Source organism: Cetorhinus maximus, chromosome 10 (assembly GCF_964194155.1).
Source record: "Cetorhinus maximus chromosome 10, sCetMax3.hap1.1, whole genome shotgun sequence".
In the NCBI taxonomy this organism is placed as follows: Eukaryota; Metazoa; Chordata; class Chondrichthyes; order Lamniformes; family Cetorhinidae; genus Cetorhinus; species Cetorhinus maximus.
The window spans coordinates 133,430,916-133,446,708 of record NC_135888.1 but is presented as its reverse complement, the minus strand read 5'-3'; the positions used below and the strand labels follow the sequence as shown (position 1 = coordinate 133,446,708).

The following is a 15,793-nucleotide window of genomic DNA, read 5'->3' as shown; positions in this document are numbered from 1 at the left end:
CTGCAATCTCAGCATCTCAGTTTGGACCAGTGTCCCCCATGTCGCAGGTTGACAGGACAGCCATACAGCGCACTCATCTCTGGCCATCCATAGATGCTCTCTGCGAGGCGTTAAGGGGCGGTCACACAGGGCCAGGAAAGGTGCTAAGTACACCCATCCTAACCACGTCTCTCTCTCTTTCATGCTGCAGGAGGACCATGTCAGGATCATGAATCCTGGTGACCTGGCTGTATATCTGATGGCCGACAGAGACCATAGAAGACAGAGGAGAGAGTGACTGAGGCTCCTGGCTGCACAGAGGCAGGAGCAGCAACCTCATGAAGAAGGGGCAGCAGGAGCTCCCGCACACACTGCCCAGGAGTGACAGTGAGCTATGGCTGGTCAGTGCCTAGTGGCACCCAGGGTCTATAGACACCGCCTACCATTCCTGCAGATGACAGAGAACCAGTGTCGCCGATGACTGCACATGTCTAGGGACCTGGGGGCTCACATCTGCCACTTACTGCAGGACTTGGTGCCAAGGGGACATGGAGGGCATCCACTGCCAATGGCTGTGAAAGTGACCATGACGCTCAATTTCTATGATGACACCCATGCAGTGGCCTCAGACTGCAGCAGGGCGACGCTATAATGAGGTTCATGCTGCAGCTCACAACCTGGTGGGGCAGATGCGGTTCCAGTGCTTGGACTGGTCTGGTGGATCCCTGCAATACAGTCCACAGAGGGCATCACGCATCATCATCATCTGCTGTACCCTTTACAACCTGGCGCTGCAATGGGGAGAGGAGCTGGCTGAGGAGGAGATGGAGGAGCTGCGCGTCTCCTCTGATGAGGAGGAGGCTGATGGGGATGAGGGTGAGGGGGTCCTTGGTGGTGATGACGGGTATGAGGGTGAGGGGGTCCTCGTTGGTGATGACGGGTGTGAGGGTGAGGGGGTCCTCGGCGGTGATGACGGAGATGAGGCTCTCGCACTGGCTAGACGAGGCAGGCACACTCGGGAGGCCCTCATAGCTGCCAGATTTGTGGAGGATGATGACGAGATGCAGTGAGGTGTCCCCATAGATCCTCACATCGCAGTTATGAACGTTTGACTCCAGTCTGGCTTATGGCAGCGCGAATACCATCTGTGAGAATGCTCCTGTCATGGAGACGCAGTGGAGGCCCTAATAGTCGCTCGATCGCAGGAGGATGATGACAAGATGCAGTGAGGACAATCCATAGATCTTCACATAGACTCTGAGAATGTCTGACTCCTGTATGGCTGAGGGCAGCTCGCTTGTGCTCCATGATCAGGGCCATCTCAGAGACAAAGCCATGAAACTTTAGACGCATCTGATGCTGTGTCCACCTTCAGCACCTCAACCCTTCAGGAGCTGGTGCGCAGCATCACTGGTCACAGATGCTGGTGTGATGGGGGCCAGCCCCACCTTAAAGGTACGAGAGCACACAGAGAGAATGATGGAACTCTGTGGCGCCTGCCCACTACATTCTGGCAGCAATGACCAGCACTGCCGAGGTGCAGGTCTCAGTAATGTTTGCAGGGAGTGTGAGGCTGGTCCATCACTGTGGTCTAAAAGCTGCACCGAGCACAGGGACGACACCCTGGACTGAGACACCTGCCTTTATTTTGTGCAGAAACGTTTCACTTGTGAGAGACAAGTACACTGCTCATCAGAACATGAAGCCATAGGCAGGAGACAATCTTGAGAGTTTATTGACAATAGTGAACATTATGTAAAAGTGATTAACACCCGTGCCCAGGCTGTGCAGCTAATTCTCCTTAACTGTCCTAACCCTGCCGCTACGTCTTGGTGCTCCCCGGACATCCACAGTGGAGGTGGAGGCAGCCTGCTGACTGTGACACCCTGTCTGTGATGACTTTGGTGGGCGTCCTCTGAAGGGCCGAAATTTGGAGGGTCCCGGCCTGCTTCCAGGGTCCTGCTGTGTGGCACCCTCCTCGGCCTGTGGAGCTGGAGCTGTGGAGGTCACAGGAAGAGGGGATTCAGATGGGCTGGTCACTGGAGTGTGCACCTCCTGATCCTCCTCCCTGTGGGTGCCCGAGGGCCCCTGGCTGACTCCATGAGTGGAAGGGGTAGCTGTAGTGAGATCGAGCTGCCCAGCACCCCTCGGCATACACTGTTGGAGGCCAACTATGGCATCAGTGATGGAGTTAAGCCCATGCAGCAGTGCAGGAGTGATGTCTTGGACCAAGGTCTCCATGGTGGCCACCATCCTGCCAGTGTTGACCTTGATGCGTTGCAATGCCGGCGCTATCACCTCAGCCTGAAGATGGACGGACTCCTCCATTCTGCCTTGCAATCTGAGGACGGCAGTGGACATCCCTTCCTGATGTTCCCAAGCTTGCCTTTGCAGCTCCAGCAACTGTGACATGACCAAGCCCAGAGACTCATCATCTGACTCAGACTCAGCAATGTTCTGGCCTCCAGCAGCCCTCTGAGTGCTGGGGACTTGGGAAGTCCCAGCCTCCGCCTGCTGTGGATCAGACAGTGCGGTGAGCTCACCAGATTGTGGTCCCGAGGCTACTCTAAAGCTCGGTCCCACCGAGGTGTGTGTCTCTGCGCTGGTGGAGGGTGTGGGTGGGCGCTGTGACAGGACTTCAGGGAGGGTACCTCCAGATTCCAGAAAGAGGACACATCACTCACAGCGTGGTTATCTGATGGATCCTCACTTGGTAGAGCAGCGCCGACCTCACCGTCAGCACAGGACCGGTCCCGGTCATCGCCGGCCAGCTGGATGGCTCTGTTTTCAAATTCTGTCAGAACTTTGAATTCCGGCATCCCTCCACCTGTCTGTGACCTTTCCCTCCCGTTGTGAGCCAGTTTGTCCTGCATGGATAGAGATGGGGAGAGTGTGTGAGGATGCCTGCCGGGCTGGGTGATAAGTATGCCTGGCCTGTGTGGGTGATGAGTGGTCCCATGGACAGGGTGAGGACAATGACAGTGAGTGTGAGAGAGTGAATGGTGATGTCCCTTGAACTGGCAGTGAGTGAGGGCCCTGTGGGTGTGTGATGGGTTTGTGAGTGTGTGAGTTGGGAGTGATGAGAAGAGTGACTTACCCTGGCGGTACGGAGGGGATCACTCATCTTTTTGTGGCACTGGGTGGCTGTCCTCCTCTGAAGGGCGTTGCCGCTGACCACCGCTGACCACTGCCTCCCAAACCATTTGGTGACATTGCTACGCATCCTGTGGGGGTAGAGCACACCCCGGCGGGGCCTCCACGGCATTCAGCAGTCACTCGAGGGACCCTTCATTGAAGCGGGCGGGGGGGCGGGGGCCGCAGTCTTTTTGCCTTTGCTGGCCATGTCTCCCGGGCAGTGGTGGTGAGCTGGTGGCGATGAGCGCTTTGCTGGCGGCTGCCTTTTAAAGATGGCGGCTGGTGTGACGCAACAGCGGGGGTGATGGCGAGCGAGCGAATGAGAGCCCGCCCGCCATGGAAGCGGCGTGTTTCGCGGGAGTGAATATATAATGAGGTGGGCACGGGAAGATACGGCGTGGAAAACCCCGCCATTTTCATCGGCGGGTAGGACTCCATTTTACCCACCCGATACCGCAACTCGTGCAGTTCTGGGAAAATTCAGCCCAACGAATGGGCAACAACTGAATTCGGTGGGGGGGACAAATAATTAATTGAACGGTGGTTCAAATGTGCTTGGTTCAGGCAGTTTGAGATGCAGACAGAGCTCCTAGTCTCAGGAATTGACTGGTTTCCTTACGCAACGGGATTTCCCCATCAGCCAGAGACATCAGAAACTCCGAGTTTAAGAGTGCAACACAAGTTAGTTCGGCTGCGGCTGCTGCAGACGTCGCTTTGGTGAGTGTTTCCATTTTTCAAAAGATTATTTACAATATACTCTGCCACATCGATGCTTCCCTGGGGTTGAACTACGCTGACTATGGGGTTTATTTGAACTTTCTGTAAGTGAGTGGCTTTTGGAGTGAACTAAAATTGACTCCAGTCTCCTTGTAAAAAAAATATTCCTATCTTTTTTAAGCAGTTGCAAATTATTTTTTCGTGTTGTGGAATTCAGTTATCCAGCTCCCTGAATCCCAAACAGGCTTACGTTTTAAATTTAGACTCTCTCGTAATAAGCTCCACCAGTGAAATCGGGCATTTTCGGTGTTGAGAGTTTCGTGGTTTTAAACACTTTACAAATAATAGTTGGCACTTCAGTATCAGTTTAAGCAATATTACCTGACCTTGGATTCTCTTATGTTTGTAACAATTGCTATTTGATTTGTCTTCTGTGAAATGTCTTTTTTGAAACATATTATTTTTGCCCCTTTGACTCAGTTAGAAAGTCAGCCTGGTCGAAATATGAGTCTTTTTATATGTTCAAACACGTCCTTGGTCCAGCATTTGTTGCCCATCCCTAATTGCCCCTGAGGTGTTAAGCTGCCTTCTTGACCCGCTGCAGTCTATGTGGTTTGGGCACACGCACAGTGCTGTTAGGGAGGGGGTTCTAGGATTTTGACCCAGCGGCAGTGAAGGAACATATTTCCAAGTCAGGATGGTATGTGACTTGGAAGGGAACTTGTAGTTGGCAGTGTTCCCTAGTGTCTACTGTTCTTGTCCTTCTAGGTGGTAGAGGTGACGAGTTTGGAAGGTGCTGCTGAAGGAGGCTTGGTGGGTTGCTGTAGTCCATCTTGTAGATGGTATACACTGCTGCTACTGTGCATCGGTGGTGGAGGGAGTGAATGTTGAAGGTGGTGGATGGGGTGCCAACCAAGCAGGCTGGTTAGCGCTGGATGCTGTTGACCTTCCTGAGTGTTGTTGGAGCTGCACTCATCCAGGCAAGTGGGGAGTATTCCATCACACTCCTGACTTGTGCCTTGTAGATGGTGGACAGGCTTTAGGGAGTAAGAAGGTGAGTTACTCACCACAGGATTCCCAGCCTCTGACCTTCTCTTATCACCACAATAGCCTCTGCATTTGAAATGTTGCTTTCAATGCCAGACAGATCCATTGCTTAACTTATCCTTACAGTTATCTGATGTGTCAGGGGAAGAGGTAAGGGAGAGTATTAGAGGAGGAGAGAGAGGCGGAAAGGTTCAGGGAGAGTGTTCCAGAGCTGGGGCCTAGGCAGCTGAAGGCATGGCCGCCAATGTTGGAACAATTAAAATGGAGGATGCATTGGTTGCAAGACTTGGAGGAGAGCAGAGATCTCGGATGGTTGGACTGGAGGAGCTCACAGAGTTAGGGAAGGTGAAGCCTTGAAGGAACTTGAAAACAAACATGAGAATTTTAAAATCAAGGTGTTTTTGGATAATGTGCCAATGTAGGTCAATGAGCATAGGGGATAAATGGGACTTGGCGTGAGTTAGGATGTGGGCAGCACATTTTACACGAAGGGTGAGGGAAAGTTGGGAGACAGGCAGAGCATTGGAATAGTCAAGTCTTGAGATAATGGATGAATGTATCAGCAGAGTAAATCAAGGGACCAGTGATGTTAATTCATTAATGGGATATGGGTATTGCTGGCAAAGCCAACATTTATTTGCCCACCCCTGATTGCCCTTGAGATACAACTGAGTGGCTTGCTAGGCCATTGCAGAGGGCATTTAAGAGTCAACCACATAGCTGTGGGTTTGGAGTCACATGTAGGTCAGACTATGTAAGGAGGTGGTTACAAAGGTGGAAATAGACGATCTTGATAATGGAGATGATATGAGGTCAGCTGCTCAGCTTAGGGTCAAATCGATCACCAAGGTCAATTCTGGACCAAATTTGGCAATAACTATAGCATATAAAGAAGGAACATCATCGACAAAACATGAGAACCTTCCTGGAAGAAACCTTTGAATAAACCTGAACCAAAATTGGGGAAAAATTGCAAAATAAGTTTTGGGGAAATCTGAGACCAAGCTTGGGAAAAATTTGGGAAAGATTTCAAAAGATCATGAACTACATTTGGAGAAAATCGAGAATCAAATTTGTGGTTAATCATGAAACTAAAATGGAGAACAGCATGGAGAATTTGTGATGGAACCCAGGGGGAAATCTTTGTCCAAAGGTAGGAATTAGTTGTGGTCAAAATGAGAAAAATTATTGAAGGAATGTGGGAAAAATATGGGCCAAATATAAGAAAAATCTTGGGCCAATTTTCTGAAAAATCACTGAGCAAACCTGGGATGAATTGTGGAATAAGCCTTTAAAAATTATGAACCCACCTTGAGAAAAATCAAGAGGGTCCTTGATATAGGACCAGTTTTGCAGCCCTGGGCAACGGAGTTGGGAGTAATTTAATGAGCAGAGGTCAAAGGCTCTCCCCCTGTTCCCCAAGTGCTCTCTCTGTGCCTTCTCCCCGTGCTTCTGCTCTCCCTCTACTCCCCCCAGAACTCTCCCCATATCATACTCCCCACACCATGCTCCCGCTCCTCCACCCCGCTCCCTGAGTCCCTTAATCACCCCTGAACAGCCTAGCTATAATTATAAAGCTCTGGATCCCCTTCTTCTGGTCTCCCTCCACTGAGGAAATAGTTCCTCTTTATCTAACCTATCGACTTGTTCCATCATCTCAATCATTTTGATCGGATCACCCCTTAACCCTCTTTATTCAAGGGTATACAATCCTAGTCTTTGCAACCAGTCCTTGAAATGTAACATCCCTGGTTGCAAAGACCAGGAAGAATCCAACTCTGCTGCAATTTGGGCCATTCCAATTGAACTGAATGACCCCAGTCCAGCCTGGATTCCTGATGTCTAGTTGGTGGCCATTCTTGCAAAGGGTAAATCTCTGTGCTCCTCCAATTCAGGCCTCTTGCGCATCCCTGATTTTCATCCCCCTTACCAATGGCAGCCGTGCCTTCAGCTGCCTGGGCCCTAAGGTCTGGAATTCCCTCCCTAAACCTTTCAGTTTCTTGATCTCGCTCTCTCTCTCTCTCTCTCTCTCTCTCTCTATCTTCCTTTCTCTCCTTCTTTAAGACACTCTTCAAAACCTAGCTCTTTGAACAATTACAAAACTTCTTTATGCCGCAGGTAGTTAGGGTTTGGAATGGACTAGGCATGGATGCATTTGAAGTGATAGGGCAGTGGAAGCAGATTCAATCGTAGCTTTCAAAAAGGGAATTGGATAAGTACTCCAAGCAGAAAAAAATTGCAACGACATGGGGAAGGTGCAGGGGAATGGGACCAACTGGATTCAAAAAAGCTGGTGCAGACTTGATGGGCCAATTGGCCTCCTTCTGTGCTGTACTTTTCTATATTTCATAGGAACATAGGAGCAGGAGGAGGCCATTCGGCCCATCGAGTCTGCTCCCCTATTCAAACAGAACATGGCTGATCATCTATCTCTATGCCATTTCACCCCCCCCATCCCTTGATGTCATTAGTATCCAGAAATCTATCGATATCTGTCTTGAACATGCTCAATGATTGAGCTTCCACAGCCCTAAGTGGATGAATGAGAATTCCAAAGATTCACCACCATCTGATTAAAGAAATCCCTCCTCATCTCATTCTTAAATGGCCTTCCCCCTTATTCTGAGACTGTGTCCCCTGTCTGTCCTTCTATAATAAGCTTTCAGTCACCTAGCCTGATGCCTCCTTATGTGGCTTGGCAACTAATTTTGCACTGGTAGTCACTCCTGTGAAGTACTATGGGGATGTTCGTTTACTCCGATAAAGGTGCTATATAAATGCAAGTTCTCGTTGTTGGTGCAACACAGAGAGGAGCAGAAAGGTGAAGTTTCTTGAAAGAGAGGAAGTGCAGATTAAGAAAAGAGGATCTGAGTTAATGGCAGGGGGAAGGTCTCACTCCAGGTATGGCCCCTCTGGGAATCTGTCGGGGGAGCACAATGGGGATATTTGGACCCTGAACTGTCCTTGTTAGTGATTGAACAATCACAGGCCAGTGAGACAGAAAAGCTGCAAATGAAAGTGCGAAGAGAGGAAGCAGGGAGACTGACAGGAAGTGGCTGGGCCAGTGGATTGTTTTTTTAAACACTCTGAACATCTGGTTTCCAGGGCAAGGTGTCACATGAAAAAGTGCAGACAGGGTGCCAGACTGAACCTTGACCTGCAGAGATGAGTCAGGCACGGGAAGATGGAGGAAGGGGCGAGGGGTGAGCCTCTAGATTAGACACTGCTTCACACGAGTGGGAATTTTTAGTATTGCGTAAACTAGGTGAGGGCCGAGACTCAGAGAGTCCTGGCCTCACCGCCACCTTCGAGGCTGAAGAGAGGGGGCGCAGTTGAGACGAGCAGGAAGGAGTGGGTGGGTGTTTGATGTAGCAGACGGGGTGGGTGGGAGGGGGCTTCAAGACAACGTGGTTAGTTGACTCCAAGGTTGTGTTTTTTGGAATAAAACAAGGCCTGTAGGAGGGAATGGGTGGGTGATGTTAATAGCCACACAGCTTCAAGGCTATAGGAAGGAATGGCTTTCTCATATATGACCTATTCTTAAAGGGCCTGGGGGCATCTAAAACATCAGCATTGGGTGTTAATTGCATCATAAGCCTTGAACAAGCACATGATTCACTAGAATAGCACCAGGAGAAGATCCTCCTTAAATCCTGCCTCATTATTCTTAATGTCTCATTCTTTAGCTCAGTGTTAATTTTTGTGCTACAATCAGGCCTGTAAAGCATTTTGGAGTGTTTACTAGTTTAAAGGCACTATATAAATGCAAATTGTTATGAAGAATGTAAAGAAAATGTCATATTTTCCAATATTACTGTGGGATCTGTGAAGTAAGCTTGTGGGGGTTGTGTGTGTGTGTGTGTGTGTGTGAGAGACTAATTTAATTAAACTGAAGACAGTCAGTCTGCAAGGTTTAAATCAAAAAAGGTTAGGTGTAAAAGCAAGCATTTTGAAGTGGGGATGGACAAACTAAGATGGGATACAAGTAAATACAACATGAATAGGAATTTACATTAGGAGATAAACGAGGAGTTGAATTTTTAGCTGCTGAATTTTGAAGAGAAAGAAAAAGGAAGTTTTACAACAGGCAGAGATCATAAATGAATAAAGCAAAATCATTAAGTTTATTTTTCCCAAAAGTAGTGGCCATAAAGACAACATGTAAGATTTTTAGATTCTGGGAAAGGTAACTTTCAAAAGAAGTTTAAGAACAATGGGTTTAAAGATAAAAGAGTAAAATATATTTAAGGAAAGATTAAAAGCTGTATGGGGTGTGGCCAGGTGAGATATGGAAGAGTGTGCTGGGGGAAGACAGACCTGTGAAGGAAGCAGCCTCTAGTCACCCAAAGAAATGTCTGGTTGTTCCAGAAAGCAAGGTTTTGTTAAAAGTCTTGGATTTCCATTGTTGAGTGAGAGGGAGAAAGAAACCCTGTGAGATACCTCCCCCATGGCAACAGTGGGTGCCTTGCAGTAATATTACTAGATGCTTTATAGATTAAGAATCTATAGGGACTGTAGCCTGGAAAAGGGTGTTTATTTGTGAGTCTAACTAAGTAGAAATCTTTTGGGAAATGTTGTAAGACTAAATTTAACCGTGTAGCTGTAATCTTGTGTGTTTTAATTTTCTTTTCTCTTGTTAATAAATGTTTTAATTTAATATTTAAAATCTCCAAAAGTAGTTGTGAAATCTTTGCTTGTGACTTCATTACACATACATTCTCGTAATAAAAATAAAAATTACAAAGCATTGTCATAGCTTGACCAAGTTTCCCTTTGGGATTTGGTCAGCCCGCCAATTACCACCAGCCCCATAATAACAAGAACTATAGAGAAATAACGTGATTAGGTCATAACAGGCTGGGGCAGGGTGGTGGAGGGGAGGCCATCTTTGCAGTCTCTGTCTTTTAAATTGTATAAAGTTAAATCTATACTGGTAGAGGGCAATCATTGGATAATTATTTGTGAAATATAAAGAGACATTTATTCCTGCAGCATTGAGGAGTCCGTGTCCCGTGTATATGCAGGATGTGAGAGGTTGCAGCCCCTGTTTCAAGGCCGAGGGAGATACTACTCAATTTCTGGCTGCACTTCAGCCCCCCCAATCTCCTGATCTTTGGCCACCTGGTGCGGAATGGGGGTGGGCAGGGAGGAGGAACTCCTTGTAAGCCTGCTCCCAGGCCTGGCCAAGGTGGCCATTAACAGGCCCAGGCAGTGGGCGTTTGAGGTGGTCATCGGGCCCAACTGTCAGCCTCTCTTACGTGGCTACGTTTACACGTCGGTGTCCCTGGGAAGGAAGCATGTGATGTCCACTGGTACATTTGAGGCCTTCCATGACTGTTGAGCACCGCAGGGGCTGCAGTGCATCATCATTCCTCAGTAACATTATTTCAATTTGACTTGACACATTGCCATTGAAGTTTTGATTTGGTTACAGTGGCCCCTTTAAGAGATGGTTCTCCATGTTTCTTTAGTTAAGTAGTTATTTAGTTTTATTGGTTATGCTCAGTGGAGTATAAGAGACATTTAGTACCCATTTAAGGGATGGTTCTTTAGTTAATTAGTACTTTCATTTATTTAATTTTACTCAAAAGAGTGTTTGTGGCCTTGAGGAGCCTGTGTCCCATATATATGGAGGATGTGTGCGAGTGCAGCCCCTGTTTCACTGCCTAGGGGGCGACTCATCAACTTTTGTTTGCACTTCAGTCCCACACACCTGATCTTTGCCACCCAGTGTGGATTGGGGTGTGGGGAGTTGGGGGAGAGGGGCAGGCAGGGCAGAGGGCCTCCTTGTTAGCCTGCTCCTGGGCCTGGCCGTTAACAAGTCCAGGAAGTGGGCGGTTGAGGGGGGGTCGTACGGCTAGATTGTCTGCCTCTCTTCCACGGAAACATTCCACACCTGGGCCTCCCTGGAGAGGGAGCACGCAATGCCCACCAGTGCTCCTGAGGCCTTTTGTAACCGATGGACACCGCAGGAGCTGCAGTGCATTCTTAGCTCCAGCAACATTATTTTAATTTAATTAGTTTCCTTTAGAGTTTTGCTTTTGTGACAGTGCCCCTTCAAAGGGTTTTTAATCAGTTAATTTGATTATTGTTTTCTTAAAAGAGTATAAAGAGGCACTTGTTGACACCGGTGGTGGGTTGAAGAGTTAAGAGCGAGACATTTGTAATGTCTCACATTGCGAATACACCTAAAACTGAGTAAAGATTGACTTCTGGTCTCCCATCACCAGCTGGCTGTCAGGAAGATGACGTCTCTCCTTTATCAGAGGAGATTTTAAACCGAGGCCCGGACAGTCCACTCAGGTGGATGCAAAAAATCCCAAGTTGTTATTTCTATGGTGAGCAAGAGGTTTCTCTCCTGTCCCCTGGGTCAATATTTCTCCCTCAACCAATCTTGTTAAAAAAACAGATGATCTGGTCATTATCACTTTGCTGTATGTGGGAGCTTGCTGTGTGCAAATTGGCTGCTGTGTTTCCTATATTACAACAGCCACTACACTTCAAAAAGTACTTGATTTAACAGTAAAACGTTTTGGGAAATCGTGAGGTCATGCTACAAGAATGTAAGCTGCTCTTTCCCAGAGATCGAGTATCCTTTATCCGTAAATCCCAAAACTGAACACATCCAAAAACCGCACTTTTTAAAAAAAATCTCATCGACATTTAACGCAGGAAGTCCCTGACCCGAGCTGACATGCACCTTGCTGACTGCACCCGACCTTTAGCACAGGGAGTCCCTGATCCAAGTCGACACAAACCTTGCTGACTGCAGCCAACCTTTGGCACAGGAAATCTAGTTGTTTGTCTGCACTGTTTACCTCGCGATTTTTGTGGTGAACATGGCAAAAAGACTATTGGATACCCTCATGGCTAACAATAAGAAAAGGAAGAAGAAGCATAATTCGTTATCCATTGCCAAGAAATTGTTTCGGAAGCTTGACCATGGTGCGTCTGTGAGACAACTGAGTGAGGTTTTTGGGGTGGATATCAACACCCTGTATGGTTTAAAGAAGCAGGAAGACAATGGAAATCCAAAGCTTATAGCAAAACTTTGCTTTCTGGAATAACCAGACATTTCTTTGGGGTGGCTGCTTCCTTTACAGGTTGAAATTTTATATTGAAAGTCATTCCCAAAAGTTAATGAATAATAGGAAAACTTTGCATGGGGTCTTTGTCAGCAAACACTTGCCACCATAGTTTGTAGAAGGCTGAGCTAGTGCAGCCAATCCAGCGTTGGATCTCCTCATCAACGCTACCCTTTTGAGACAGGTGGCTGCCAAAGTATGGAGCCCTTCCTTCAACATTTATGGGAGGTGGAATATTTGGCTAACCAGGTGTGGGTTGATATTCAAGTTTTGTTTTGGCAAAATTCAAGGACAGTCTGCGTTCCTTGTATGCAGAATTCAAGAGACCGAGGGAGGCTTGCAAATCTGGTGTAGAGTGGGCAGTCATCCGCAAACTGTAGATTGTGTATGTCTATGGTGGTCAGTTTAGATTTGATGCAGAAATGACTGAGGTTAAACAGTTCTCTATCTAGACAGTATTTAATACTGACACCAGAGGGAAGTCAGTCTTTGATGACGTGAATATCCACTGTCAGGATTGTAAATAGTATGGGGGTTATCAAACAGCCGTATTTGACCCTGGTCCAGGTTTTGAAGGCATCTGTTGCAGATCTCTCACTCAGGACAGTTGCAGTCATACTATCATGATGCAGTTACAGGATTGTGATGAAGTTTCTTGGGCATTCAAATCATTAGAGCATAATCCACAGAGCCTCACGATTTACTGAGGCAAATTCTTTGGTCAGGTCAATGGTTGAAATGGAAAGTTCCTGGTATTGTTCTTGACATTTTTCTTGGATTTTTCTGGCAACAAAGACCACGTCAGAGGCTCCTCTGAAAGGTTTAAGGCCGCACTATGTCTCTGGGAAGATTTCCTCTACCACAGGAAGTAGGCGATTCAGGAGCATGCGTGTCAGGTTCTTCTCTGCAAATTCACGATTGAGGAATTATTCAATATGAACTTTCCAGTGTTGACAGATTGCATTGTCATCCTTACAAAGCAAAACACCGTCCTGTGAACAAAGGGGATTTTGTCCATTTGACCTTGGTCTATAACCGGCCCTGGTGGCTTCCAAAACCTCTGCATGCCATGATGGTCAGCATTTTGTTGGATCTCTCTTCCCACCATATGCCCTTTATCTTCTGGATTTGTCTTTGGGCGCCAGCCTTGACCTGTTGGAATGCTGTCTTCTTGACTTGTGACCTTGGGTTGTTCTGCCAGGCAATGAGTGCCATTGGTTTATGTTCCAGTAGGTCACATGCATCAGCATCGTTTTCATCAAACCAGTCCTGGTGGCGATGATGCTCGAACCCAATGGTCTGGGCACAGGAGTCTAGTACAGCTGACTTTATTTGATCCCACTGTTTTGGAATTGAGTTGGATATGTGAAGGTTGGTCGTGAGCTGCACTTGGAATTTCTCCCTTCGGTCAGGCTGCTTTAGGGCTGAGACATTGATTTTCTTCCTCTTGGACTTTTGGGCCTTGCAGTGTCTTGGCGCTGGGTAGATGTTCATCACTGATTGAACAAGTTGATGATGTATCCAGCAGGCATGAGTGCCCTGCATGGATCGAGTGATACAGGCATCGCTTAGGTCTTTGATCCAAGCCAGCAGCTCCAAAACACAATAATCTGCGGTGCCATGACCTATTTGCAGCAGAATCTTCCAGGCAAGGTTGGCCTTGGTAATCACCTACATGCCCACTGGGACCCAACCAAATGCCCCAGATGATGAACAAGGTCATCTTTGCCTTGAAGGATGAACAAGAAGAAGAGAGAGATCATTGACCTTAACAATGAGATCACCCAGGAGGTGCCAAGGCTTTGATCTAGGATTTTTTTTCATTATTCTTTCATGGGATGTGGGCATCGCTGGCAAGGTCAACATGTGTTGCCCATCCCTAAATGCCCTTGAACTGAGTGGCTTGTTAGACCATCTCAGAGTACAGTCAACCACCTTGCTGTGGATTTGGGGTACGTGAAGGCCGGACCAGGTAAGGATGGCAGGTTTCCTTCTCTAAGGGGCATTAGTGAACCAGATGGGTTTTTACAACAATCAAAGTTCATGGTCACTATTACTGAGACTAGCTTTATATTCCAGATTTATTAATTGAATTTAAATTCCACCAGCTGCCAGGGCATTAGCCTGGGCCTCTGGCTCATTAGTCCAGTGCCATTACCACTCCGCTACCGTTTCCCCATAAAGCTGCCTCCATTTGGTTTTGAATTTGTCCTTCTGGTGGAGGGTGTTTGTCCAGCAGGAGGATGCCATTTGCATTGGCTTTTCCCACTTCGTTTTTCCCAATTGGAGTCATGGCCGACTCAAGTATTAAAGACCCCAACAGGATGATCCTTTCTTCTTTTGGTATGGCAGTGAGGACTTCATCAAGGTCATAATAGAACTGTTCCTTAGTATCTTCATCAGAGTCAAGAGTCTGGTCATAAGCACTGATGTCAATAGCGTATTGGCTACGACTGACCTGTAGGTGAAGAGCCTTGAGTCTTTCATTTATACAATTGGAGAGTTCTGGCAGTGCATCCCAAGTCCTATTCAGGATGTAAAACCAACTGTGTAGACACAAAAGTACAGACTGGTGTCCAATGTCCTTCATGGATCTTTCACCTATGTGTAGATTCTTGACCAGGGATTCCCAGGTTCACAGCCCTGTCCCCATTGCCAATTCTCCATCACCACATGACTTAACGAATGGATCCTGGTAGAAGCAAGCACATGACGTTATTTAACATGGGGACCTTGGGGCGCCATCATTGTCCACATGATCTTGGCCGGTTGGTGATCAGATTTGTGACATGCCAGAATATGATGACCGAAGCCACCTTGCTGCTGCAGCATTCTTCCACCTTTGTAGCTGGTGAGAGGCTCGGTCTTCCTTTGCCTGTTCTGCCTTGATGACTTCTTGAACTGCACTTTGGCAGCTTCACCTTTAACCTTGCTGCCATGGGTGACCCTACCAAGAGCAAGGAGCTGCCAATGGCATTGTTTAAGGGATCATTGGCGCGCACAAACCTCTCTACCACGTCAAGATGGTGATCCATGCAGAAGCGTAAGGAGTGGGGTACCATAAAACCATAGAATGAATCTAACAAAGGAGACCATTCGGCCCATTGTGTTTGCACTGGCACTCTGCAAGAACAACTCAGCTAGTCCCACTTCTCCATATTTTTTCACCTAGCCCTGCACATTTTTGTTATTTAAATTATTATCCAATTCTATTTTGAAAGCCACAATTGAATCTGCTTCAATCCCACTCTCAAGCACTGCATTCCCAGATACTAACCACTTGCTGTGTAAACAAGTTTTTCCTCATGTTGCCTTTGATTACTTTGTGAATCGCCTTACTTCTGTGCCCTCTGGTTCTCAATCCTTCTGCTGGTAGGAACTGTTTCTCACTATCTGCTCTATCCAGACCCCCTCATGATTTTGAACACCTCAACCAAATCTCCTCTCAACCTTCTTTTCTCCAAGGAAAACAGTCCCAGTTTCTCTGATTAACCCACGTAACTGAAGTCCCTTGTCCCTGGAGCCATGTATCATGTCCTGTGGATCATCAGGTTGGGCTGTGAGGCACTCCCTCAGTCAGCCTCGCCTGACTGGGTTCACAGCCTATGTCACCAGATGTTTGCAATGAGTCAGAGCCCACTGGGGAGAACCAGGGAGAAACTGAAGTAATTTTGCCCAGAAGGCAACATGATGCTCATTTTCTGAGGAAATTCTTCCAGGAAGACTAGAGTCACACTGTCCCTGTAGAGAGGAAGTTGACCAAGAGTTTATTAAAAGTCAATTCTGCCCCTGTCTTTTCTTTCCTATTCATTTTCTGAAAGGTGCTGAGA

At 47.3% G+C, this 15,793-nt stretch overlaps 1 protein-coding gene across 1 annotated transcript in view; it reads left to right on the top strand.

Annotated features, from left to right (window-relative positions):
* Window positions 1-3,682: 3,682 nt before the first annotated feature.
* The window catches only part of tnip1 (TNFAIP3 interacting protein 1), a 122,411-nt gene continuing 110,300 nt past the window's right edge, over window positions 3,683-15,793 (top strand). Inside the window, exon 1 of the mRNA XM_078551256.1 lies at window positions 3,683-3,831. Within this exon, the coding sequence (XP_078407382.1) occupies window positions 3,689-3,831 (143 nt within the window). The 5' untranslated portion in view covers window positions 3,683-3,688. The remainder of the gene's footprint in view (window positions 3,832-15,793) is intronic.